The 27,535-nt window shown below is 44.0% G+C and overlaps 1 protein-coding gene across 1 annotated transcript in view; it reads left to right on the top strand.

Annotated features, from left to right (window-relative positions):
* Positions 1 to 4,394: 4,394 nt before the first annotated feature.
* The window catches only part of SIAH3 (siah E3 ubiquitin protein ligase family member 3), a 66,080-nt gene continuing 42,939 nt past the window's right edge, over positions 4,395 to 27,535 (top strand). Inside the window, exon 1 of the mRNA XM_036250644.1 lies at positions 4,395 to 4,600. Within this exon, the coding sequence (XP_036106537.1) occupies positions 4,466 to 4,600 (135 nt within the window). The 5' untranslated portion in view covers positions 4,395 to 4,465. The remainder of the gene's footprint in view (positions 4,601 to 27,535) is intronic.

The following is a 27,535-nucleotide window of genomic DNA, read 5'->3' as shown; positions in this document are numbered from 1 at the left end:
AAAAATAAAAAGCATCAAAATTGGAAAGGAGGTAGTAAAACTGTCATTATTCACAGATGACATGATATTGTACATAGAAAACCCCAAGGATTCCACCAAAAAACTAATAAACTTAATAAAATGAATTTGAAAAAGTAGCAGGATGCAAAATTAACATCCAGAAATCGATGGCATTTTTATACACCAATTATGAAGTCTCAGAATCAGAAACAAACAAAAAAACAATCCCATTTATCACTGCAACAACAACAACAAAAAATGAGATATCTAGGAATAAACAACCATAGAGGTAAAAGAACTTGGAAAACTTGGATAGGACATTGGAAAAAGAAATAGAGAGTGGTACAGACAAGTGGAAGCATATGCCATGTTCATGGACTGGAAAAATTAACATAATTAAAATGTCTGTGTTACCTACCCAAAGCAATCTATAGATTCAACATAATCCCTATTAAAAAACCACATACCTAGAACATATTTTGCATACCTAGAAAAAATACTCCAAAAATTTATACAGAACCAAAAAAGACCCCTGAATAACCACAGCAATCTTGAGGAAGAAGAATGAAGTTGGAGGGATCAAAATAGTGGATATCAAACTATACTACAGTCACTGTAGTTAAAACAGCCTGGTACTGGCACAAGAACTGGCATATAAATCAATGGAAGAGAACAGAAAACCCAGAAATCGACCCATAACATTATACTCAATCAGTATTCAACAAAGGAGACAACAGCATACAATGGAGTAAAGACAGTCTCTTCAATAAATGGTGTTGGGAAAATTGGACAGGTGCATGCAAAAAAAAATGAAACTAGACCACCAACTTACACCATACACGAGAATAAACTCAAAATGGATGAAGGACTTAAATGTAAGTCTTGAAACCATAAAAATCCTAGAAGAAAACAGAGGCAGCAAAATCTCAGACATCTCACGCAGCAGAATTTTCATTGATACATCTACTAGGGTAAGAGAAACAAAGGAAAAAATATGCAAATAGAACTACATGAAGCTAAAAAACTTCTGCACAGCAAAGAAACCATCATCAAAATGAAAAGGGAACCCACTGTATGGGAGAACATATTTGCCAATGATACATCTGGTAAGGCGTTAATTTCTAAAGTACATAAAGAACTTATACAACTCAATAAAAGGAAGACAAACAACCCAATTGAAAAATGGACAAAGGACCTAAATAGACACTTCTCCAAAGAGGACATACAGATGGCCAATAGACATATGAAAAAATGCTCTAGGTTACTAATCATCAGAGAGATGCAAATTAAAACTGTAATGAAGTATCACCTCACACCTGCTAAAATAGTTACTATCAAAAAATCAACAAACAATTTCTGGTGAGGATGTGGAGAAAAGGGAACCCTTGTGCACTGTTTGTGGGACTACAAACTGGTGCAGCCACTGTGGAAAACAGTATGGGGTGCCCTCAAAAATTAACGATGGATCTTCCTTTTGACCCAGAGATCCCACTTCTGGGAATATATCCTAAGACTCTTGAAACACTAATTTGAAAAAATATATGCACCCCTATGTTCATTGCAGCATTATTTATAATATCGAAGATTTGGAAACAGCCCAAGTGCCCCTCAGTAGGTGAGTGGATTAAAAAGCTGTGGTACATTTACACAATGGAATACTACTTGCCTGTAAAAATGAAGGAAATCTTACCCTTTGCAACAGCATGGATGGACCTGGATATTTTTATACTAAGTGAAACAAGCCAGTCAGAAAAGGCAAATACCACATGATCTCGCTTATATGTGGAATCTAATGAACAAAATAGAAACAGAAGCATGGATACATGTAACAGACTGCTGTCAGTGAGGAGGGGGCTGGGAGGACTGGATAAAAGAAGGTGAAGGGATTAGCCAAAAACATATATTTGACATATAGACACCGACAACAATGTGGTGATAGCCAGAGGGAAACGAGGTGGGGCTAGGTGGAGATGGGCAAAGGGGGTGGGGAGAATGGGAATGAAAAGAGACTTTGCTTGGGATGATGGGCGCACGATGCAGTGTGCAGCTGGTGTTTTATAGAGTTGTACACTTGAAACCTATATGGTTTTGAGAACCAAAGTCTTCCCAATAAATTCAATTAATAAAAAAAATATTTTAAAAGAGAGTGAAGTAGACCCGTGTTAGAATACAGAATTAGAGAGAGGTATCAAGTCTGAGACCAAGGAAAGGAAACCATAATAGCAGGTCCGTAGCACTGTTCTTACCACTGATGTCAATGTGCGCTCTTGAGCCCTTCACCCCTCAGTCCCAGGCAGGTCTCTCGGTAATAGCAGGAACATTAACCCTTAAAAATACAGCAGGAGCCAAGGGTTTACTCTTATCATGCTCTTTGCTTGCTTGGGCCTGGATGATAGCATGAATATCAGTGGGGGACAATATTTCATGGAGCAGAAAGGAAATATACTGCCAAATAATCATCCTTCCACCAAGACTTTCATTAGACTCAAGTATTGAGAGGCTCCTTTGAATAGGCATTGGGCTGGTTCCTTCCAGATACATCATCTTCGTCTTCACAATAACCTTGAAAGAAAGAAATTTTTATTATTCCCTTGTGACAGATGCGGAATCCAAGCTTGATGAGGTTAAGAGACCTGTCTCAAGTTGCACAAAGGGAAAAATAAAAACACAGTAGTTACATTCTAACAAAGGATAGAGAAAAGGGAAGTTTGGACCTTTATAAATTATGAGACGTGTTTTTAAGAAATCTATGAGATTGCAATCTTACTTTTTTTTATTTTTTATGTAAGGCAATAAAAGTACATTGAATGTTTTCCAGCTGAAAACTAAAATGTTGATTGTCCTGGAAACTAAAAACTTTAGAGAGCGAATGCCACTGTTGTGGATCAGCAACCTTATTTACAAACCATGTAATGATGCATGCAGGGACTCATATCCTATAAAAGTATCATATTGATGAGGTCCTAATCATCTTCTAGTTTTGTGCCAGTGTAATTATTTTAGAAAGTACAAAGCTTCCATTTTAATTGGTGTTTGGCTTATTTGTCTCTTAAAACATTTGGTTTAGTTTAAAATTCAAATGAAAACTAACACCTGGACTTTGTTCAAGTTTCAACAAACCTGGCCATTTTTCCCCCTTATTTTTTAATCTGTTGTTGATTTAATTGCCTGGCCAGCTCACAGAATAGGTGTTCAGATGTATGTACATATTCATACATTACAACACTGTAATGTAGCCAGAGCAGAGTGAGAGACATTCCGGAAGGAGCAATGGGCTCACAACTCTGGGTGCAATTCATGCACAAGCCCCGCCCCCCACCCCCAGCCCCGTTCTGAAGAGGGAGTGCAGCCTGAGGACTGGAACCCTATGCCTGCTCCAGCTCAGACAGGTGTGGCTGGGACTCGCAGACTCAGCGAATTATGTGGTATGTGTGCTCTTAATCTCTATTTTAATGGATCCAACAATTTAGTGGTTAATTAGAAATGTGCTGCCCACCAATATGCAAATGAATGACAAGCAAAGACTCTCGGCATCTGTAATTATTTTGCTGATTTACAAGCCACTTTCCTCCCTGTGCAGGTTTTTCTGTGTGTGTGCATTCATGCATCAGGGATTTCATTATTTTTAGAAGCATGCTCAGTGCGTTTTTATGCTTTAATATTTTCAGACTTCAGTAATTACAGTATTATGGATATATATATGTATATATGTACATGTATATATACACATATACACACATATGCATATATGATTTGTTCGTTTCCTTGTCCGGGACTTTTTTTTTTTTTTTTTAATAAAGAGTGGATAGTAAGATTTTTTCAAGGGGCTGAAACCCAAATTGCAGACAGTGAGCGAGATTAAAAGATGTACGTTTCTTCCTCTGCCAAACCCTTATCTGGAATCAGAGGAGTCTTGTAATATTTGATTTTCTCCCAAGCAGCTCTGGTGAGTCAAGCCACGATCTGCGTTATCCATCTGCCTACTTTGGAACAGGCTGTTTTACTATTTGGAGGTTTAAACGCTTAACGTTTTTGCCAGCGCATTAAGAAAGGCTCTTATGTTAAATTAAGTCAATTAATAAATGGAGACACATTAAGCAATCAATTTTGTCAGCCTATCTCCCCAGCATTATGTATGGTTGGCTGTAATCACAAGATAAATGCAGTGTGCTGATCTATGGTAATGTTCAATAATACATTCTCCGCCAGGCTCAATTCATCAGGGAGTTTCAGTCGGGGAGGCATTTGTTATTGGCTGTCTCTGCACCTCAAGGATAACACTTCTGTCCTTTTGATTGGCCGCCTCACTGCTGCAAGATTCCAACCGTCTTATTTTGATGATGAATATGAAGGCACGCTAAGCCGGTCTGGAGCCGAGAGTCTCCGAGGCTGCGCTCCTTCCAGAGCCCGCGGACTTACGGCGCCTCCGCTGCCTTCCTGTGCCAACGACCCCCCAAAAGTTGTGATGCTTTTCTTTACCCAGTGCTTTGGAGCTGTGTTAGACCTCATTCACCTCCGCTTTCAGCACTACAGGGCTAAACGGGTCTTCTCCGCCGCTGGCCAACTTGTCTGCGTCGTAAACCCCACCCACAACCTAAAGGTGAGCTGCTCTCTACGGTTTTATATTCACGCCGCTCGGGTTCCAGTCCTTTCTCCCCGGGCGTCGGTGACCCTCCGGCGCGTGCACGGAGCCCCTGGCAAAGGCTGTTTCGCTGGGCTGGGTCCGTGCCGGAGACTCGGAGAGGTTGCCCTGGCTGCTCTGGGTCTCCAGGCGGTTTGGCGCCCTCGGTGGCAGTGCGTTTTCGCCCGACTGGCCGAACAGCTGCAGTGACCGGCTAGTTTCTTTCCCCCAAACTGTCTGACCAAGAGTGTGGTGCGGGTCGAAGTGGGGGGAGGGGGTTAAGGGGCGTCCCCGCCCCTCTCTCAAATATTTGTGGGCAAGTGTTCAGTAGACAGGATTTGAAAAGTTACCCAAATTTGTAGTCTGTCCACGTGTATGCAAAAGCAGGCAAGTGCATGGATTTTGGAACCCCCTCTGGCTGCCGCTGAAGTAACGGGGGGCAGAAACACCCAGACAGGGGCCAGGGAGTTGGTGAGGGGGCTCTTTCTGCAGTGTTTTCCTTGCGCTTGGACTCGGCGTGAGTGTGAGTGCGTGAGTGCGTGTGTGTGCGTGGGGGGGGGGGGGAGTCAGGAGTTTGTCTTCTTTGCTTCCTGCGAGCTGAACACCCCACCCCCACCCTCCCCGCCCACTTGCACTGGGGACCGGAGGAGGCCGATTTGCTTCAGTTGTATAATAAAACCGGCTCCGAGCTCCTGTCTGCATCACCGCAGACAGCTGCGGGTGCTGTGTGGCCTGTGGCCACCCGGCTGCGCGTCTGGCGCCTCTGCCTCTGCATTTGTGCCTTCAGGTCAATGCTCTTTAAAAGAACAGCCAAAATATGGGATCCTAGAGGACCACACCACATCCCAGCCGAGGTTGATGAGGATGTGAATGAAGAGCCTCTAGTTAGAGCTGGTGAGGAAGCTGGAAGACAGAGCAGTAGTGGAGGGACCGAGGCACCGCTGAACTCCCCAAATGTGAAACCAAGCCATCATGACTCTGTATTAAAATAAATGATGGACGCATTGGGAGTTGCTTTTCTGTCTTCAGTATACCCTGGGCTGAGTAATAGAGGGAAGGGCATGTCTGGAGGAAGAGTGCTGGCGTAATCTCTAGGAGAATAGATCTGTCATTCTGACCCTGATCTTGGGCAGGAAGGGTGTTGCTTGTTGCCCATCACTTTATAAACTCCTATAGAGACTTCTCCGTCGAATCACTGCAGGTCAATTCTGGTGGGTGCCTCCAACACAGCCCGCAATCTCTGCAAGTCTCTAGAAGAGACAGCTGCCTGCAGTCCCTGGGGCCATTGCCAAGGCCAGTCCTGGTGGAGGGGTGATGGACTGCTCTGGGCACACTATGATGATCTGGCTTTCTGTGGTCCCCAAGCTGTGACTCACACCATCTCACGCACCTTTCTCGCTCTTGTCCCCATGTATGTCCTCTTTCTTGCTCTTTCTTTCCCCTCACTTCACTATTTCTTTTTTCCTTTAAGACTTAGTTTTATAAATGAGAATTCACCCAGTCATCCTTGGCAAAGCAAGTATATGGTGTACATATTAAATTATGATTCTGAATTCCATTTCATGGCCACTTTTGAGACCACATTCAAACTCCCATTATTTTGTCACTTCACATTAGTTAGTTCCCTGTGGCAAGAAATGTTGTTTACTCCTGTTTTGCATTTTAATACATTTAAAAATTGTTTATGAGATTTAGCATTTCCAAAGTTTGAATTTATATAGCTCATTGACTACTGCTGATTATGGAGGAACAGAAGGGTGCTAAGATCTTGGTGGATGTGGGGTGGGGTGAAATGCATTTGTGTATATTTTTCAGTGACATATGCCTGGATATTGACAAGTAGTCCTGCTGCCTAAACCCAGGAGTCCAGAGTTAGGTTGGAGGCCATGGGTCAGCTCTGATTAGCTGCATGACCTCAAGACTCAACCTCTCCAAGTCTTTCCTCACTTTCCAAATGAGCATACAAATACCTATCCTGCCTCCTCTGTGGCTCTGTGAGGCTGAAAAGAGATACTAGAGGTGGTTGTGCTTTATAACACTCTTCTTCAAAAAAATTATGTTACTGTACATAATATGTAGGGATTCACTTAAAGCCTTTAGCCATCTTAGAAACCATATAAATAGTAACATAAAAATAGGTGACATATGCTTTGAGAGGCTAGTTTCCATGGCTCACTTTTTCAAATACATTCTCATGTGACTTTTCACTTCCCATAAAAACCACTTAAGAGAGTTTGCTCAGATGAGCTTCACTGCAGGTAAGCAAAGCAAGTAGAGTGCTGCTGGTGCAACCAGGAGGCGCAGCAGAACGAACAAGGCTCGCGGGGGCTGTGCCAGCCAGAGACCTCTGCAGCCCAGGCCTCTCCCTGGCGGTTTCAGTAACGTCTTGAAAGGCCCCTGCATGCTCATTCATGATCCAGGTGGCTCATTAGGTAAATGTTACCTGCCTCTCAAACCTAAGGGCTAACAGTCATTTGCAGAGCTGTTAAAGGACTAATTGCTGCTCCCATCACTTATATTAAAAAGTTCATAAAATCTCAAAAGGAAAAAAGTGCTCCTTCTAAGCATTAATTTCCATAGACAGACCACAGAAATATGCCTGGGATATAATAAGCTGTGTTCCACATGGGAAAACATTCTTTTAAAGAAAAATAAAGCTGTGGCAGTGTTAACCCAGAATAGCTATTGATCTGTGGTGCTTCCCTGCACTTTGTATGATAGGCTGGTACATGAAATGGTGACTAAGGACAGAGAGACTGTAACCTTGCTTGCAGTTTCCTAGGTGGCATGTAGCTACATAAAAGGGCTGGGAAGCCTGTGTTTTTTGTTTTGTTCTGTTTGTGGAAGCATTTTTGCACTTTGTTCTTTCCCGGGGTTTCCTGAGAATGCTGACAGTATTTTAGGACATGAGGCAAGTGCTGTGTTATAATCAAAATTCACTTACTGAGCAGAGAAAATTGTGTATTTATCATGCTTGTATAGGTCACCTTCATTCTCAATCTTATTATGATGATTACTCAGTAACCTGGGATTCCTTCAAAGCTGATGCCTTTACTTCTAAATGGAAGACAGAAGACTTCCCAGAAATGCGGACACCCTGGTTAAAGTCATTACGCCCCTTAATCCCACCCTAATTAGAAGGGATGTGTAGTGTAGCTGGCCTGGAATATGAGGCCTCTGGTTTAAGCAAGTCCCAGGCAGGGGCAGGATCCATAGCAGAACCACCTCTGTGGAGTGCAAATGACACGCTGTGTTTCCTTCTGTCCGTTTGTCTCTGCCTCTAGGGAGGCTCCTCGCCCAGACGATGCCCCCCACTTCTCCCTTCTACGCCCTGAAAGTGGCCACCGCCAAGGAGCCGGCGCTGCTGGCAGGCTGCCCTCTCTTCTTCGTTCAGAGGTTACTAAATGCAGTCAGCGGCCTTGGCCGGCTCCATGAGGGCGCTGACTCCTGATCTGGGTTCAGTGCTTTCTCTCCCTCGTGCCTTTTGCTTGTTTCCAAATCCAAAAAGCCTTTCTCTCTTAGCTGCTCCTCTTCCATCCCCACAAGCCGCTTCTATAATGCTCTGCCCTGGGCAGCCTCGCTTCTTCTCATCTCCAGAGATGCCCTCTGAGGGGTGGACTGGCCAGTTCCTGCACTCAGGCATCTCCAAGGGAAGATCTGTGGTGGCAGCCAGAGCCTCTCTGGGGTCAGTCCTCAGCCCTTCCCAGGCATATGGTAGCTGAGCTAAGGCTGGCTGGGCAACTTCCTCCTCTTAAGCACAGTCCCTGATAAACCAGCTTCTGAAAGAAGACTAGGAAGATGCTTTCTCACACATTTCCAAAAGGCCCTTGCTGGTGTTGGCATCGCTGCTGAGATCCACAGTGCCCTCCCTAGCACCCAGGTGTGAGGGCGCAACCTCCCCACGTCTACCCGGAGGCTTCCTGCCTCTATCCAGCCTTCCCAGAGCTCTTCTCTGTCGAACCTGTTAGCCTTGGGATCACACACACACACACACACACACACACACTGGGGGTGGGCATATGGGACAATAATGACTTTAATTTAAGTGCCTGACAGATACTAAATAGAAAATTAGGGCATTTTAGTCCCATTATTAGAAGCATGCCCAAGCCTTTTATTCTAAGATCATTCTAAGAAAACCTGGAGTCATGTAGCTGGCTGCCTGAGTCCTGAGCTGTCACTTGGTGAACTACTGGTGGTAGAGTTGCAGAGAAGGCTGGAGCGGGTGCTGGGATGAGGTGAGTCAATTACCTCTGTATGCATTTACCCAGCAGCCCCAAAGCAGAGTTCACCAAACTCCTTTAACCTCAAGCTTCAGGGACTGTTTGGAAGAAATTAGAAAGCAGGTACTGAAGCTTTCTTTGAAATGCACAGAGATGTCACAGTAATTTGGATGGCTTCCTTGGGGTAAGGTTGAATATTTTTCCAGCAATTAATAGTAAGCAAAAAAAAATTAACTGTCTGTGAAGGTATTTTACCCTTGGCAAAGGGAAAATTAGACCTGTTTAGACATTAATGTCAATGGAAGGGGTTAACCTAGACAGTGGAGACCTGTCCTCCCACAGGGGTCTGCGGCTAAGGGAATGACAGAGAGAATGTCAGAACTGGGAAGTTAAACCCTATTTACAGTTGAAGGGAAGTGACTTGTGTTAGTTTCCTAGGGCTGGCTTAACAAATTACCATCAACTGAGTGGCTTAAAACCAGTGAAATGTGTTCTCCCACAGTTCGGGAGGCTGGAAGTCAAAGTCAAGGTGACAGCAGGGCCATGCTCCCTCCAAGGCTCCAGGGAGGGTCCGTTCCTTGCCTCATCCAGCTTCTGGTGGCTCCATGTGTTCTTTGGCTTGTGGCCACATCGCATTCACATTGCCACCTTCTCTTCTCGGTGTGTCCTCCCCTCTGTGTGTGTGTCTTATAGAAATACAAGTGGATTGCAGTCAGGGCCCACCTGAACCAGCCCAGATAGACCTCTCCTCTCCAGACCCCTAATACAATCACATCTTTAGTCATAGAAAATAATTCACTCTTGCCATATGAAGTAACACTCACATGTTGCAGGCATTAAGATGTGGTCAAAGCCCGGCCGGTGTGGCTCAGGTGTTGAGCATCGACCCATGCACCAAGAGGTCGCTGGTTGGATTCCCGGTCAGGGCACATGCCCAGGTTGTGGGCCCGATCCCCAGTGGGGGGCATGCAGGAGGTCATTTTATTTTTCAATTACAGTTTACATTCAACATGATTTTGTATTTGTTTCAGCTGCCTTGGTGCATATTTAAATAACCCACCAGACCAACGTGGAGAGAAGCAGTGGGTGTAGGGGGAAAACCTGGGCTCTGGGACAGAGAGTCCTGAATTCAAATCCAGACTGTGCCACCTGCTGATGTGTGACTTTGAACAAATGACTTGGCCTCTCAGAGGTTCCACCTCCTCATCTCTAAGAAGGAGATGCCCACGTTTTGTGGTGGCTGTGAGGGTTACAGGAGCTCACACAAGGAAAGTGTCTGCCGCAGAGGAGAGTCAGTAAGGAGCAGTTACTATCAACAAGGTCATGCCCTGGCCGGTTTGGCTCAGCGGTTAGAGCGTCGACCTGCGGTTCTGAGAGACCCGGGTTCGGTTCCCGCTAAGGGCATGTACCTCGGTTGCAGTTTGTCCCCGGCCCTGGTCGGTCGTGCGGGTGGCAGCCACTTGATGTGTCCCTTTCACATCGATGTTTCTCTCTCTCTCTCTGTTCCTCTCTCTCCCTCCCACTCTACCTGAACAAAAAAAAAAAAAAAAAAAAAAAACGCCCTGGCCGGTTTGGCTCAGCGGTTAGAGCGTCGGCCTGCGGTCCTGAGGGACCCGGGTTCGGTTCCCACTAAGGGCGCGTACCTCGGTTGCAGTTTGTCCCCGGCCCTGGTCGGTCGTGTGGGTGGCAGCCACTCGATGTGTTCCTTTCACGTCGATGTTTCTCCCTCTCTCTGTTCCTCTCTCTCCCTCCCACTCTATCTGAACAAAAAAGTGGAAAAATGTCCTCGGGTGAGGATTTAAAAAAAAAAAACAAGGTCATTACAGTGGAGACCCCTCAGAAGCTGGTGTCTGCCCCCCACAATCCCACCTGGCTGTCTTCCTCGCCTCTCTGCCTCCTCTCTGCAAACCTCAGTGCTCACTGTTTCTTGGTGTGTAGATTGCCCTTGGCCTTGAAGAGAATTTTAAGCAGGACACTTTTTTGCCTTATATAAAAGTCAGACTTGTCCTTAATGCTAAATTTCATAGAAAACACTAAAATCTGCGTGGGTTCTGAGCCCAGCAGTCCAAAGGGAGAAGGGCGGGCTCTCAGAAGAACAGGGTGCCCGTGTCGGGACAGGGGCTGAAGAGTGGGGTCCCCGTCACTCACAGAGGCAGGAGCCAGCCATGCAGATCGGTCCCCTTCACCCAGCCTGAAACTTGCCCCTCATGTCTTATGCATGACGTTCATTAGCAGCAGCTGAGTGAACACAGGGAAAGAGGCTCTGTGAGGGGCCCTGATCCCGGGCTGTGGATCTGAGACCCAGGGGCACCGCGGGAGATTCAGCGGGGTGGGTGGAGGTCGGTGGGCAGAAACCACACGCTCCCTGGGAGACTGGATATTTCTCTCTGCCCTTCAGTTTATTCTACCTTGAGAAGTAGCTTCCATCTGAGTGGGGTGGGGATGACGGGGGAGTCGATGGAAGCTGCAGTCCCTGGAATCAAGGGAGGGTGAGAGAGACACTCTGACCTTTCTGAGCCAAGAAAGAACTCCTGGATCCCATTGTCGTCGGAGAATTTTTAAAAAGTACCAGGCTTGGCTATGGGCCCGAGTCCCCTGCACTCCAATCTGAGTTGTTTCTGCGCACGTGCGCACACACACACACACACACACACACACACACACACCTGATGGTAATTCTGAGTTGCCAACCTTTGGGGGCCCTAAGGATCTCTGAAGAACAGTGCAAGATCACAGGGTGCAAAGCCCAGTGTGTGGGGGAGCCTGGCCCCAGCACTGAGGAAGAAAGACTGGAGGTGAACAAGGCCCTTCTCCCCCATCTGGCTGTGACTGACCACTCCAGCCTCAGGACAGATGTAAGGGAGAAAGGAGGCCTGGGAAGGAAGAGTAGCTCTAGCTGAGGCCCCAGAGTATGGATTTTGGAGTCAGACAGATCTGGGGTTGGATCCAATGTTTTCAGGCTCCTTGAGGAATGTCTTCAACCTACCTGAGCCTACATTTCCTCACCTGTAAGATGATTGTTGTGAAGATGAAATAACAAGTGTGCATAAAGTACTTAGCATAGCACCCAGCCCAGGAAGAACACTCCACAAATGGCAGCCACCATTACTATTTGGTGGAGTCCCTTAGAGATTTTACTGATGTACAAGGAGTGCCCAGGGTTCTTGAGCCCAGCTTGTATGGGTGACTGAACCTTTTCTCTTCCACTGGATGTTGGGGGCAAGAGAAGGAGCAGACCTGTCATTGAGTGACCATGATTTAAAGCATAATAGGTTCAAGCTAAGATAACCAGAGTGATGCTCTACTTCCAGGTTGTGGTCTAACAGATGAGGCCCAAAGGGACGAAGCAACTTGCCCCGGGTCACAGCTGATGAGGGGCAGAATCTGTTGCTCTGTGTCACTACACTTCTGGGGGATTGAGGCTTTGGTTAATGACACTGCCTTTATGACATGACCCGCGGCAGTGCTGGACGTCTTCGCAGGGGTCCTTGTGCTCTGAACTTGCCAGGGTGTAAACCCGCAGGGCAACAGGAGGCGTTCAAAAGGCAAATATTCCTTGTGTCTCTAGTGCTGCCGCAAATATATACAAAGACAGGGATGAGGCTCCAAGTGAAGTCACCAAAGCCATGAAGCCATGACCCCAGACTTTTTTACATAACAGGATGGATCAAGTTCTGCTACAAAATGCTACATATTTGTCTTGACCGGGGGCCCAGGATGAAAGAGCCATCAGAAAATGGATTTGAAACCAGCCTAATGTTTTTAGCCAAAGAACAGGGCCCTTGTGGGTAATTTAGAATTGTGGTCCAACCGGAAATGTCGGTTTTCCTTGCAAGATGCTGTATCTCAATCATTTCTTGGTCCTGTCATGTATTTTTAATCACAAATCCATGGTCAGAAGGGAGCTGTGTGCTGCGGGGCTGTCTCCGGCCACAGCACCAGTAACTCCAGCTGGGAGACAGGCCTGTGGACGGGATAGGGCTGGGCCTCCCAGGGTCAAACCAGAGAGAGTCCTCTGTGGAGGAGAAAGGCCACTGCAGGTGGTGTTTGGGGAAAGAAGATGGGGTTAGCTTGGCGTTAGGAAATTCCCACAGAGATAGAACCAAACACAGATCAATAACAGATTTTACAAAAGTCTGGCCAGCAAGTCTAGCCATCTGCCTAGCTTTGTAGCCAGACACCATGGCCCCTCAGATCTAGCTCCGACAACCTCACCAAGGATGTGCTGGGAAGTCTGAGGTGAGCAGCCACCCAGAACCTCAGGTTCTTTTTCTATAAATAGGGGTATATTGTGGCTTATACTAAGGTAAGCCGACTACACATCCTGAAGTCCTCCGACAATAGTTTTCTATTGTCTCAGTTATGCACACAATAATAACAATAATGATAAGAACAAACGCAAAATGACTACCCTTTATTGAAGGTGTGCTATGTGCAGGAACTGTGTTAAATGCTATGCATTTACTCCCACTAGGAAGTGGTATATTATTCATTCTCCAGTATACAGAATATCAAAGCAGAAAAAGGTGAAAGAGCTTGCTCATGTCACACAGTTCTTTTTGCCAGAATCTTTTAAAATTAAGATCCTGTGCTATTAAGCACGTTTTGGTATGTTATCCCTTAGTGTTCAAGTGAGCCGATTTGCTTGGCCATAGGTCTAATATTAAGTGCATTATATTTCATTTAAAAATATTGATCTGGGATTGTGTCTTCACTCTCGTGTGTATACACATCAAACACACCTATATGCTCCAGCTTCTGCAGATGCCCATGGCTTCTCTGGGCTGGCCAGGGACTCCAGCCCTGTAGTCTACAGCAGTGACTCTGTTCCCTCCTCTTGCTTCCTGGAATCACCTCCCAAATCAACTCCTCCAAGTCCTTATCTCAGGCTCTACTTTTGGGGAACCCAAATAAAGACTATGTATGTGTATTTTTTTTTATTAGCTAATGTTTATTGAGCACTTACTAAGTGTCAAGTGCTGTGCTAAGTAATTTACCTGAATTAATTGCCTTTTTTTTTCAATCCTCACCCGAGGATACTTTTCCATTTACCTTCAGATAGAGTGGGGTGGGGAGAGAGAGAAACATCAATGTGTCACCTCAATTGGCTGCTTCCTGCATGACCCTGACCAGAGCTGGGGACCAAGCCGCAACTGAGGTACATGCCTTTGACTTGAATCGAACCCGTGACTCTTTGGTCCGAGGGCTGATGCTCTAACCACTGAGAAAAACAGCCAGGGCTGAATTAATTGCCTTTTTTAAAATCCTCAGAACAACACCATCAGCCCATCCCCACACTACGCAGGAGGCATGGAGGGAGTAAGTAACTCATGCAAGGCCACATCCAGTGCGTGGCGGAGTTCAACTGGTGCTTTTAACCTCTATGTTACCCTGTCTCCCTCTTCATCACGGGATTGGTTGTCTGGAAGCTTTTACCAAGAGCCCAACTGTTCAAATTCAGGCTCAATAAAATTATGGTTTGCATAAAATACTTGAGGGAAATTTTTGCAACAACTTTACCTAAATGCCCAACTCAAAATTATCCTGCGGGAAAGGAAATGTGTGCCTTCCATGCCTTTTTAAAATACGGGTTACGTGGTTTGACAGGTGGGCAGACCCTCTGAAACCAGCAGTGACCCCCAATCTGGGACACATGATCAACTTACTTATTTCTCAATGACAATGGGGGCTGGTTGAGGCCATCCAAAATGCTCTCTAAGCATTGGGACAGCATTAAACAGGTCACTTTTTCTTTGAGGAAAGAAAAAAGAAAGAAATCTTTATACTAAAGCAAAAATGTCCTTTAAGAGAGCCTGGCGCTCACCATGTCACACCTGTTCTCTGAGAGATCCACAGGCTTTTGACATTTCCTTTCTCATTAGCAGCCGTACTTTATTAATCAATGTATTTCTTTGAAAGCCAAGAGGAAAAAATTCTAACAACTATTTCTACCTAATTTAACTCAGACTCTACGTTGATTGCTAGCAAGCCCATCCCGATGCCGTCCGAACGTTTTCTCTTTCCAAACCTGCTGCGGGAGCACTGAGTGCGGGTGTCAGGTGAGAGGGAGCTCCTGGAAGAAGCGGAATGATGTTTGTGAGGTTGGCTTCCTGTGAGCACGCTGGAGAAATTCGGGTCAGGGTTTAGACATCAGCGAATGAACGTCCATGCACTCAGCCAGAGCTGTGGAGGGGAGTCACCAAAGTAGAGCCCGGAGTTAAGGCTGCCCCCGCAGTCCTGATGTCTGGAACAAGTCACAGAGAGTGGCAGAGTGCCCACAGGGGACACTGAGCAAAAAGAATTAAAGGCATTTTGTGAGGAAAGCCCCAGACATGGGTGATGTGCCGTCACCATCATCCCCAGGCTCCCATGACACCTGTTCATCACAGTGGCCCTGAGGGTTGGCATGGCAGGCGACGGGGCAGGCGCAGGCACCTCTGCCACGCCCACACTCTGCCTGGCATTCCCACAAGCAGGAGAGCTGATGAGCACATTAAGAAGTTGCCTCATTGAAGCCAAAGTGATACATCTGTTTATGGTAATTAAATAAATGCCAGCTGGACCCTTCTCTGTGTGCTTACTGAAGCAAGTGCCAGGTACACAAGGCTCTCCAAGAATCAGAGACATTAAAGGCAGAAAGGACGGCTCCCAGGCACTAGCACCCACACCTTGAAAATACTGGGCAGAGGAAGTTTTCTCAGAACCAGGAAGCCGAGCACTAATCTGCAGACAGTCATTTAACCTTGGCTTCTCCATCTGTCAGGTGAGAGGGCGATACTGCTCTCGGCCTCTGTCTGAGGTGACCTTGGTGTGCAGAGATGGACTTTACCTTTGGCCTTATCTACATGCTGCCTCTTTTCAAAAGGGGTTTGAGGCAATTTTCACTAAGTGATGGAAAGACAAGGTAAATAAAATGGAAGTAAAATGAAGAATGCGGGTAGGTTACTTTTATGTACTTAACTTATTAATCATGAGTGACAGAAATTTAGCAGAAAAGAGAAATTCCATGTGTGTGCTTTAAACACCCCTCAACGTGCTGGAAAGGCCATGGCCTTTGGACTCAGATGTGGCTTCAGATTTAGTTCCAATATTTATAACTCTGTGGCCCCTGCTAAGGTACTTAACCCCTCTGAGTTTCATTTGCCTTGTCTATAATAAGACATACACTATGCAGTTGAGGAGGAGAACATGTACAAATATATTCAAAAGCACCTAGACCAGTACCAGGCACATAGAAGGGCCCTCATAAACAGTGATTTCTTTTTTCCCTCCCTCCTTCCCTTCTTCTCTCTTCCTTCCTTCCCTTTTCTTTTCATTTGTTTTCCATGTTAAATAAGGAATTCTCCAGGAAATACCTCTGACATTATTTAATTAGTGGGTTAGAGGAGAATCTCTGAGGTGAGAAGAGTTTGAAATTATGAAAGGAAGAGAACCCTGTCATGCAGAGAAGGGACCCATTTTCCAGATGGGGAATGACTCAATTAACTTATCCAAAGCCACCACAGGAGTCCTTTGAAATTTGCTGCATCTTATTTTTGTCATCTGGGTATGGAGTTAATAAGATGAATTCCTTCATATACCTCAGATCTCCCCCAAGGGATCTGCAGGGAGAAAGGGGAATGTTGGAAGGACAGGACTGCAGTTATGGAGGGCTGGGCACACCACCAGTCAAATGTGATGCTTCACATAAGCAGGATGACAATGTGATCCAGGGGGTCCTAGAACCTGCCGTTCTCTAACCATTAGGACATAAATATGCCAGGGATCCATGAGGCAGCTGAGTAGGTGAAGGTACAGTACACTCTGCTCCTCCCAAGATCAAACTGGAATTACAACTAAACTATAGAATAATCAACCAGAATAACTAACTAAAGACTAGCTGAACAGAAGTCTTATAACCAAGGATTTACAGAAGAAGCCACATCAAAACTAGTAGGAAGGACAAAGATGCAAAAATGGCTGGTTCTGCTCCCACAGGCAGCAGCTGAGATCCCCAAGGGTTATTTCAGCTGCAAAGGTTCCCCCTGAGGACTGTAGGGTCTCAACCCCATGCTAGGCTCCCCAGCCCAGAGCTGGAAAGAGGTGCCCACATAACATCTGGCTGTGAAAATCAGTGGGGATTTTGTCCACGTAAGAGAGACAGGAGTCTGCTAGATTCACAGGTGTTCTCTTAAAGGGCCAACACACAAAATCTCCTTTGCAGCCACTCACCCTAAGTTCTGGGGAAGGGAGGATGGAGTGGATTGGGGTTGTGTGAGGAGAGACCAGGGTTTGTGGCTCCAGGGAAAGAGTTGAAGTTACAGCCGCCAGGACACCCTGTGCTGAGGCCCTCCTGCACACCACAGATGCCATCTTTCTTGGATGGAGCACTTTCTGCCTTATGGCCTCAGCCTGGGCAAATGCAATAACCCCAGCCTCTGTAGTCCATGTCATCCCACCCTGCAGAGCTCACACCCTGCTGATGAGTCAGCTGTCTGGCAGGGGTGTGAAAGTCCAGGCAGACTCAGAGGGAGTCAGTGACTGTGTTGTATGATTCTGGAATGGGACCACCTCTCCTTCCTTCTCCCAAACTTGACCGGTGCTCCACCTCACAGGTCCAGTAGCCCTACCCTCCTGATTCTGGAAGCCCCTCCCTGATGAGCTTGGGCTCCTGGTAGAATCTGGGACAGACTGAATTGTGTGGCTCTAGGACCAGGGTCAATTTTCCCTCATATACCTGATTGGTGCAGAGCCTTCCATATAAATGGCCAAATCTTGGTCTGTTTGGGCCTGATAATCTCTGCTGGCCTCACCATGAAGATTTCCTGAGATGCTGCCCCACCACAGAGGTCTGTGGGCATCAGGTGGGTGGCAGCTAGACTTGATATACACAGGGACTTTGGCTGAGGGGCCTCAGATCAGCACTGGCACTAAGATTGAACCTATATCAGCCTGGGGGAACATCACTTGTCCCCTACCAGGTGACTCACTGAGAACCTTCTCCATGCACCTAAAGTACCACCAGAGGCTGTTTCAGTGACTGAGCCTAACAGGCAGCTGGCAGGCTGAGGCAGGCTGAGGCACATCTCAGGGTGACTGGGACCTCTTGCTGACCTGCCCCCAGACTCGGTGCCTGAGGAGGCCAGCCTTGGTGCACAGCTTGGTCCTTCTTCCCACACACTCAGGCCCAGCAGAGACAGCCACAAACTGTGGATTCTTTGTACATCCAAACAGGTTGCCCAGGACCAGACACTCCAGTGTCTGCACCAGAGTTCCTCCCAAGAGACCCCAAAACCAGCATTCCCAGTGGCCACATTTAGACAACATCAGAGTAGAAGCCAGTTAGCTTCACAGGCAGCGTGTGCAAAGGGAGATCTCAACAAGCACCAGACCCTGCTGAGGCGAATTCAGCTTTGTGTGATCAGCACCTGCACAGAAGCTTGCACACCATGGTAAGGGTCGATCCTTACAGTCAGCCAGCATGAAGGTTGATTCCATGTGCAAACAAGACAAGTAATCAAGACTCAATTACAACAGGAGGACTCACATAATCTACCCAAGGGACATTCCTGGAGCACCCAGCTCAGGCCAAGGAGACTGTGCCATTGCATCCCACAGGACACCTACAACATAAGGTCACCCTACAAAGACTGGGAGACATAGCAGACCTACCTAATACAAAGAAACAAACACACAGAGGCAACCAACATGGGGAGACAAAGAAACAGGCCCCAAATGAAAGAAGAGGAAAAATCTCCAGAAAAAGAGTTAAATGAAATGGAAGCAAGCTGTTTACCAGTTATAGATTTTTTAAAAAAAGAAACTGTTATAAGGATGCTCAAGGAATTTTCTGAGAACTACAGGGAACTTACTGAGAACTACAACAACATAAAAAAGGACATAGAAACCATATAAGAACAAGTTATAAATAAATAATACACTAGAAGGAATAAACAGTGGGTTGAATGAGGCAGAGAATCGAATCTGCAATTTGGAAGACAAGGTAGCAGAAAACACCCAACCAGAGTAGCAGAAATAAAAAGAAATTTTAAGAAATAAGGACAGTTTAAGGGACTTTTGAGACAACATGAAGCATAACAATATCCACATCATAGGAGTACCAGAAAAAGAAAAGAAAGAGCAAGAGATCAAAACCTATTTGAAGATATAATGATTGAAAACTTCCCTAACCTGGTGAAGGAAAAAGACACACAAGTTCAGGAAGTGCAGAGAATCCCAAACAGATGAACCCAAAGAGGTCCACACTAAGACACATCATAATTAAAATAGCAGAGTTTAAAGACAAAGAGAGAATCTTAAAAGCAGCAAGAGACAGTTACCTACAAGGGAGCTCCCATATGACTGTCAGCTGATTTCTCAACAGAAACCCTTCAGGCCAGATGGGAATGGCATCAAATATTCAAAGGGTTGAAAAGCAAGGACCTACAACCAAGGATACTATACTCAGCAAGGTATCATTTTAAATTGAAGGAGAAATAAAGAGCTTCCAGACAAGAAAAGGTAACAGAGTTCATTGAAACAGAATCAGTATTACAAGAAATGTTAAAGGGTCTTTCTAAAGAAGGGGAAAAGAAGAAGAAGAAGAAAGGAGGGGGATGGAGATAGAGGAATATAGTAATAAAGAATGGCAATAAATGTGGACCTATCAATAATCACTTTAAATGTAAATGTCTTAAATCCTCCAATCAAAAGACATAGGTTAGCTAAATGGATAAGAAAAGACCATATATATGCTGTCTACAAGAGACCCATCTCAGAATGAAAGACACACACAAAGTAAAACTAAAGGGTTGGAAAAAGATATTTCATGTAAATAAAAGGAAAAGAAAGAAGTTGGAGTAGCAATATTTATATCATACAAAATAGACTTTAAAACAAAAGCTATAATAAGAGACAAAGAAGGACACTACATAATGATAAAAAGATCAATCCACAAGAGGATACAACTGTTGCAAACATTTATGCACCCAACATAGAAGCACTTAAATATGTAAAGCAAATCTTGCTGGACATAAAGGGAAAGATTGACAGTAATACAGTCATAATAGGGGATTTTAACACCCCAATGACATCAATGGATAGATCTTCCAGACAGAACATGAACATGAAAATAGTGGCCTTAAATGACACACTAAATCAGATAGATTTAATTGATATCTTCAGAGCATTTCACCACAAAGCAGCAGAATGTACATTCTTTTCAAGTGCATAGGGAACATTTTCTAGGATAGACTACATGTTAGGACACAAAAAAGTCTCAATAAATTTAAGAAGATTGAAATCACATCAGGCATTTTCTCTAATCATAATGGCATGAAATTAGAAATCAGTTACAAGAAAGAAACAACTGAAAGACACACAAAGACAAGGCAGTTAAATAACATGTTACTAAACAATGAATGGGTAAACAATGAGATCAAGAAAGAAATCAAAAGATACCTTGAAACAAAAGAAAATAAGAACACAACCCAAAACTTCTGAACACAGCAGTCCTCAGAAGGAAAAAAAAAATCTTAAATAAACAATCTAACTTTATATTTAAAGAAATTTGAAAAAAAACAAACATAAACAACAAAGCTCAGAGTAAAAGAAAGGAAATAATAAAGATCAATGTAAAAATAAATGAAATAGAGTATAGAAAAAAAAAAAAAAAAAAAAAACAATATAAAACACCAATGAAACCAAGAGCTGGTTCTTTGAAAAGATTAAAAAAAAAAAAAAAAAATTGACAAACCTTTAACCAGGCTCATTAAGAGAAAAAAGAGAGAACCCAAATAAAGGAGAAGTAGTAACTGACACCACAGAAATACAAAGAATTATAAGAAAATATCATGAACAACTATATGCCAACTGGTTAATCTGAATAAAATGGATAAATTCCTGGAAACTTAGTCTTCCAAAACTGAATCAGGAAGAATCAGAAAATCTGAATAGACCTATTACAAGTAATAAAATTGAAGCAGTAATAAAAAAAAATTTTTTTTAAAGAACTCTCCCAATAAACAAAAGTCCTGGACCAGATGGCTTCACAAGCAAATTTTACCAAACATTCAAAGATGTAATAGCACCTATTCTTCTCAAACTATTTTAAAAAGTTCAAGAGGAAGAAGAATCCCAAAGTCATTTTACAAAGCCAGCAGTATCCTAATTCCAAAACCAGATAAAGACACTACAAAGAAAGAAAATTACAGGCCAATATCCCTGATGAACATAGATACTAAAATTCTCAACAAAATATTAGTAAACCAGATTCAGCAATACATTAAAAAGATTATATGCTATGATCAATTTATTTTGGGGATGCAAGGTTGGTACAATATTCCCAAATCAATAAATGTAACACACCATATAAACAAAATGGAAGATAAAAAATCACATGATCATATCAGTAAATTCAGAAAAAGCATCTGATGAATTTGAGCACCCATTTATGATACTGAGCAAAGTGGGAATAGAGGAGTCATACCTAAACATAATAAAGGCCACATATGGCAAACACACAGCCAACATCATATTCAATGAGCAAAAACTAAAAGTGTTTCCTTTACGATCAGGAACAAGATGGGGAAGTCCACTTTCACCACTCTTATTTAACATAATACTGAAAGTCCTAGCCAAAGCAATCAGACAAGAAGAAATAAAAGGCATCGATATTTAAAAGGAAGAAGTAAAACTGTCACTATTTCCAGTTGACATGATGCTGTGTACAGAAAACCCTAAAGATTCCACCAAAAACCTGCTAGAACTGATAAATGAATTTAGTAAAGGAGGAGGATACAAAATAAATATCCAGAAATTTGTTGCATTTTTATATACCAATAATGAACTGTCAGAAAGGGAAACTAAGGAAATAATCTCATTTACAATTGCTTCAAAAAATATATGAGATACCAAAGAATAAATTTAACCAAGAATGTAAAAGACCTGAACTCAAAAAATTCTAAGACACCAAAGAAAGAAATTGAAGATACAAATAAGTGGAAGCATGCCCTGGCCGGTTTGGCTCAGTGGTTAGAGCGTCGGCCTGTGGACCAGAGAGTCCTGGGTTCAGTTCCCACTAAGGTCACGTACCTCGGTTGCAGTTTGTCCCCTGCCCCAGTTGGGGTCATGTGGGTGGCAACCACTCAATGTGTCTCTCTCACGTCGATGTTTCTCCCCCCCCCCTTCTGCTCTATCTGAAGATAAATGCAAAAATGTCCTCAGTGAGGATAAAAAACAAAACAATGTCCATACTACCCAAAGCAATCCACACATTCAATGCAATCTTTATCAAAATAGCAATGACATTTTTCACAAAACTAGGATAAACAGTCCAAAAATTTATATGGAACCACAAAAGACTCTGAAAAGCAACAGCAATCTTGAGAAAGAACCAATTTGGAGGAATCACACTACCTAATATCAAACTATACTACAAGGCCATAATAATAAAAATAGCATGGTAGTAGTATAACAACAGGCATATAGATTAATGGAACAGAATAGAGAGCTCAGAAATAAACCCACACCTTTATGGTCAATTAATATTTGACAATGGAGGCAAAAACATAGAATAGGGTAAAAACAGTCTACTCAATAAATGGTGTTGGGAAAATCGACAGATTATGTGCAAAAAAATGAAACTAGACCACCTTCTTACACCACATACAAGAATATGTAAGACTCGAAACCATAAAAATCCTAGAAGAAAACAGGCAATAAAATTTCAGACATTTCTCATAGCAATATTTTTTTCTGGTATATCTCCTTTGACAAAGGAAACAATAGAAAAAATAAACGAATGGTATTGCATCAAACTAAAAAGGTTTTGCACAGCAAAGGAAACCATCAACAAAATGAAAAGACAACCCATTGAATGGGAGAACATATTTGCCAATGATATATCTGATAAGGGATTAATATTCAACATTTATGAAGACCTTATACAATTCAACACCAAAAAAACAAACAATCCAATTTAAAAATGGGCAAAAGATCTGAATAGACACTTCTACAAAAAGGTCATACAAATGGTCAATAAGCATATGAAATGATGTTTAAGGTCAGTAAACATCAAAGAAATACAAATTCAAACCACAATGACCCCTGGCCAGTGTGGCTCAGTTGAAGTGTCATTCCATACACCAAAAGGTCATGGGTTCGATTGCCAGTCAAGGCATATACCTACGTTGCAGGTTCAGTCCCTTGTTGGGTGGGTACTGGAGGCAACCAAATGATATTTCTCTCTTTCTCTCTCTTCTTCTTTTCCTTTCTCCAAAATCAATAAACATATCCTCAGATGAGAATTAAACACATACACACACACACACACACACACACACACACACACACAATGAGATGCCACTTTGCACCTGTCAGAATGGCTATCATCAATAAATCAACAAACAAGTGTTGGTGAGGATGTAGAGAAAGGGGAACCCTCATGCACTGTTGGTGGGAATGCAGATTGGTGCAGCCCTGTGGAAAAGAGTGTGGTGTTTTCTTAAAAAAATTAAAAATGGAGCTGTCTTATGACTCAGTGATTCTACTTCTGGAAATATATCTGAAGAATCCTGAAATATTGAGTCAAAAGAACATAGAACATATGCACTCCTATGTTCATTGCAGTGTGATTTACAATAGCCATGATTTGGAAGCAGCCCAAGTGTCCATAGCAGAGTGGATTAAAAAAAGCTGTGGTACATTTACATAATGGAATACTACACAGACAAAAAAAGAAGGGAATCTTACCTTTTGAGACAGCATGGATGGACCTGGAAATTATTATGCTAAGAGAAATAAGCCAGTCAGAGAGAGACAAATACCATATGATTTCACTTATATGTGGAATCTAATGAACAAAATAAACTAACAAACAGAATAGAAACAGACTCATGGATACAAAAAACAGACTGACAGCAATCAGAGGGGAGGGGGATTGGGGTTGGGTGGAAAAAGGTGAAGGAATTAAGCAAAAAAACCCTCATAGACACAGATAAGAGTATGGTGATTGCAAGAGGGAAATGGGGCAGGAGGTGGAGTAGGAGAGGGTGAAGGGGCGATAAATGGTGATGGAAGGAAACTTGACTTGGGGTAATGAACACACAACACAATATACAGATGATGTATGATAGAATTGTACACTTGAAATCTATAATTTTATTAACCAATGTCATCCCAATAAATTTAATAAAAAAATTGTTTTAAGAAAATAAATTCTACAAATGCCATTCTCTCTTATCTCTGAAGTCACATGGGTATGTCCAAGTAGTCAGGATGTGATATCTACAAAGTGACCACCAGCAAAATTTCAGGCAACTGGTTGGCGTTAGGGACAGGCAGCAGCAGGAAGCAGCCCGTGTGGTCTCCACTGTGAAGCCTATTTTAATAATTCCCCTCCTGGGTAAGAATTAGGTGCTCCTCATTCTGCCTCACTGATCCCTTTATAGATTTAATCACAGCCCTCAGACTCTTTCTCTCTATGCAGTTATTTGTACATCCGTGTCTCTGTCAGACAGTGAGTCTCTCAAGGGCTTTGTGTCCTCAGGCCTAGTATACATGACTGGCACATAGTATGTGCTTAGTACATGTGGGTCTAATTAATAAACGGAAGGCTCAGGATCATGAGGCTAAGGCAAGGAAGTGGAAGAACCGAACATGTTTTCAAGACAGAGGCTCAAGAACACAAAAGGAAACAGCCTGTCTCGGGAAGTCTGCTCTTAGCTAGAAACTCTCTATGAGGAACAGTCAGGTTAGAAAGCCAGAGCTAGACAAGCAGTAAGACTTGGTCCCAACCCTCCCAGATCCCTCCTATCTGAAGATGGTGTTGGGTTTCTGAGCCTGGACTGTGTCTGCGCTCATGCTTGATGTCAATGACACCAGAAAGTGTAGTGTATTACCAAGTACTGGACTCAGGAGCCATACTACCTGCATTCAGCCACTGCCTCGTTCAGTCCTGTGACTTTAGACTTGCAACTTAGCTTTTTTCATACCTCAGTTTTCCTATGTAAAATGGGGACAATAATAGTATCCACCTACTAGGGTGGACTAGAACTAAATGAGTTAATAGAGTAGATTGCTTCTAACAGTGGTTGGCACAGAGTAAATGCTACATGGATGATAGCTATTACGATTGCCGCTGCTGCTTTATTATTATCATTACCAGATGTGAGGTGCGCTTAGTCCGCAGGTCCTGAGGGTGATGCAGTGACAGGAAAAAGAGGAACCTGGTGGTCCTGGCTTTTATCCACTGTAGTGTAGCCGTTCTAACTTTACACGACGAGAACTCGATCATCTAAATATTAGTTCTCTACCTGCTGTTGAGAAATGTTTCAAGTTCTATTTCTGAGTGCCTGGGGAAAAGTCTCTCCCACAGTGGTGCCAAAGGTTGAGTTTGGAAGAAGCTTGAGTTTGGAATTTGTTAGCTGGTGCTCAAATAAATCTGGGGGGCTTTGTGGTTTAGGGGATGGGGAATCACTCTCTTTCTCTTTCTCTTTATAGTCTCAGATCTAAAGGGGACAAAAGAACATTAAAAAGCCCCCTTAGTTGTTAAAGGAAAGTTCCTGCTTATTTTTTATTTTTTATAGTATTTTCAGTTTTATTATAAAAATACACACACAACAAAGACCAGATGAATCATGTCTTGGCTTGACTTGCACCTGAGCAGCTTTCTTTGTTTTCACACCTTCACAGGCCCCTTGCATCGGTTCAGGAGTCTCCTCCGTCCTGCCAGGCCCCGAGCCTGCCCTGTTTGGTCCCATCTTTCAGGGGCGTGCACTGGGTACCTTTTCTGTGCTTCTGTTGTCCAAGGAGTGAATCTGCACAGACCACACGTTCTGAAGGGTTTGCAGCGTCTGTTCTTTTCTAAATCTGTCAAAGCACTTAACACATGCCAGATCACTGTTCTAATTACAGATGTGAATCCACTTGGTCGTCGAGTGACCCCTGTGAGACACGGCGGTTACTGCCACTCCTTTACAGATGAGGGTTGAGGATAAGCTGTGTGCACCCGCATTGTGATTTAAATCACAGAACACTTTGCCAGGTATTTTTTCATTTGGTACTCACAGTAAGCCATTGAGGTTGGCAGGCGTAATACTACACTCCATCCAGGCTCTGCAGGAGGGGACAGATTCAGAGGAGAGGTGACCTGCTGAAGGTCAAGCTGAAGTGGCAGGGAGGAGTCTGCCCAGCTACGGCCCCCTCCTCCCCAGTTCCTGATGCTGCACCTCTGCCTTGCTGCCCAAAGCTTGCTCAGGGCCTTTGGGCAGAGCTCAGCCAGGCTTTTAATACTCAATCAGAAGTTTTCTTGAGGCATCTGTACAGACTTTTGGCTAGTCTTCTCAAAAACTGTTCTTGCAAAATGCTTTCTTATTTTTTGTTCAATCAGTACTAAGGTAAAATAATAATAATAAAAGCCCTTCATTCTTTTTTTTCTGTACCAGCCAGCTTGGTGAAGCCTATTTCACTCCTGAAATTCAAATTGGAAACTGTCTTCTGTTCTCATTAGTTTGGGTTGTAGCAGTCATTATATTCTAAACAATTAATCCCCGAATGCCAATTTCTTACTAGAATTATCCTGGTCTCAACAACTGGTTTTCTTAGCAGCCAGGCTGAAGCAATTATTCCTGGCTTTTGTAACTAAACATGCTGTGCTTGGCACTTTACACTGTTTTCATTATCATTGAGTTATCAACATTTATCTCTATCAGGGGAAGGAAAACGCTGTCCAATTGTGAAGGCTCCGCTATCACAGACTTGTTTCCTGACATCAACAGGCTCCCTGGGGCTTCTTGTTTTTGTTGGGAAAAAAGGAAGAAACCCCCAGGCCCCAGCTCCTCTGTGTTCCGAGCTGGGGACTATCTGGGGACTATCGGAGAAGTAATGGAAAGCCCAGGGGAAGAGCAGGGGAGGGCTCTCAAGTTACAGGGCTCCAGGCAAGGCTGAGACTGTGTCCTTGTCTTGGTGGGGGCTGTCCTCTAGGGTTATCAGCTCAGTGTCTGTGTGGAGTAGAACCTCCCTTCCAAAGCTGGGCTACCTGGAATCAGCCCTAGGAATCTGGGGGGTCTGTGGGACTCCCCTATCCTTCCAGCAGGGAAGGCAGGGCTGCTCTGTGTGGGAAACTCCGGGACAGGCAGGCAGCTCAACCCAACCCTGAGCGGGAGAGGCTCACTTACCTTCTTATGCATCTACCCAGACTCAGGGCTGCTGGACAGGTGGTACAAGAATACACAGGAGGGAGCGTGGTGAGCTCCTGAGTCCTCATGATCCTGGCTCATCACTGCCGTGCGGCTGTGAGCACACAGCTTACCCTCAACCCTCATCTGTAAAGGAGTGGCAGTAACCGCCGTGTCTCACAGGGGTCACTCGACGACCAAGTGGATTCACATCTGTAATTAGAACAGTGATCTGGCATGTGTTAAGTACTTTGACAGATTTAGAAAAGAACAGACGCTGCAAGCCCTTCGGAACGTGTGGTCTGTGCAGATTCACTCCTTGGACAACAGAAGCACAGAAAACGTACCCAGTACATGCCCCTGAAAGATGGGACCAAACAGGGCAGGCTCGGGGCCTGGCAGGACGGAGGAGACTCCTGAACCGATGCAAGGGGCCTGTGAAGGTGTAAAAACAAAGAAAGCTGCTCAGGAGCAAGTCAAGCCATGACTCATCTGGTCTTTGTTGTGTGTGTATTTTTATAATAAAACTAAAAAAA

The sequence above is a fragment of the Molossus molossus genome, unplaced genomic scaffold (genome assembly GCF_014108415.1).
Source record: "Molossus molossus isolate mMolMol1 unplaced genomic scaffold, mMolMol1.p scaffold_m16_p_9, whole genome shotgun sequence".
Lineage (NCBI taxonomy): Eukaryota > Metazoa > Chordata > Mammalia > Chiroptera > Molossidae > Molossus > Molossus molossus.
Note: the sequence above shows the minus strand (reverse complement) of the source record. Positions and strands in the feature narration are given on the sequence as shown.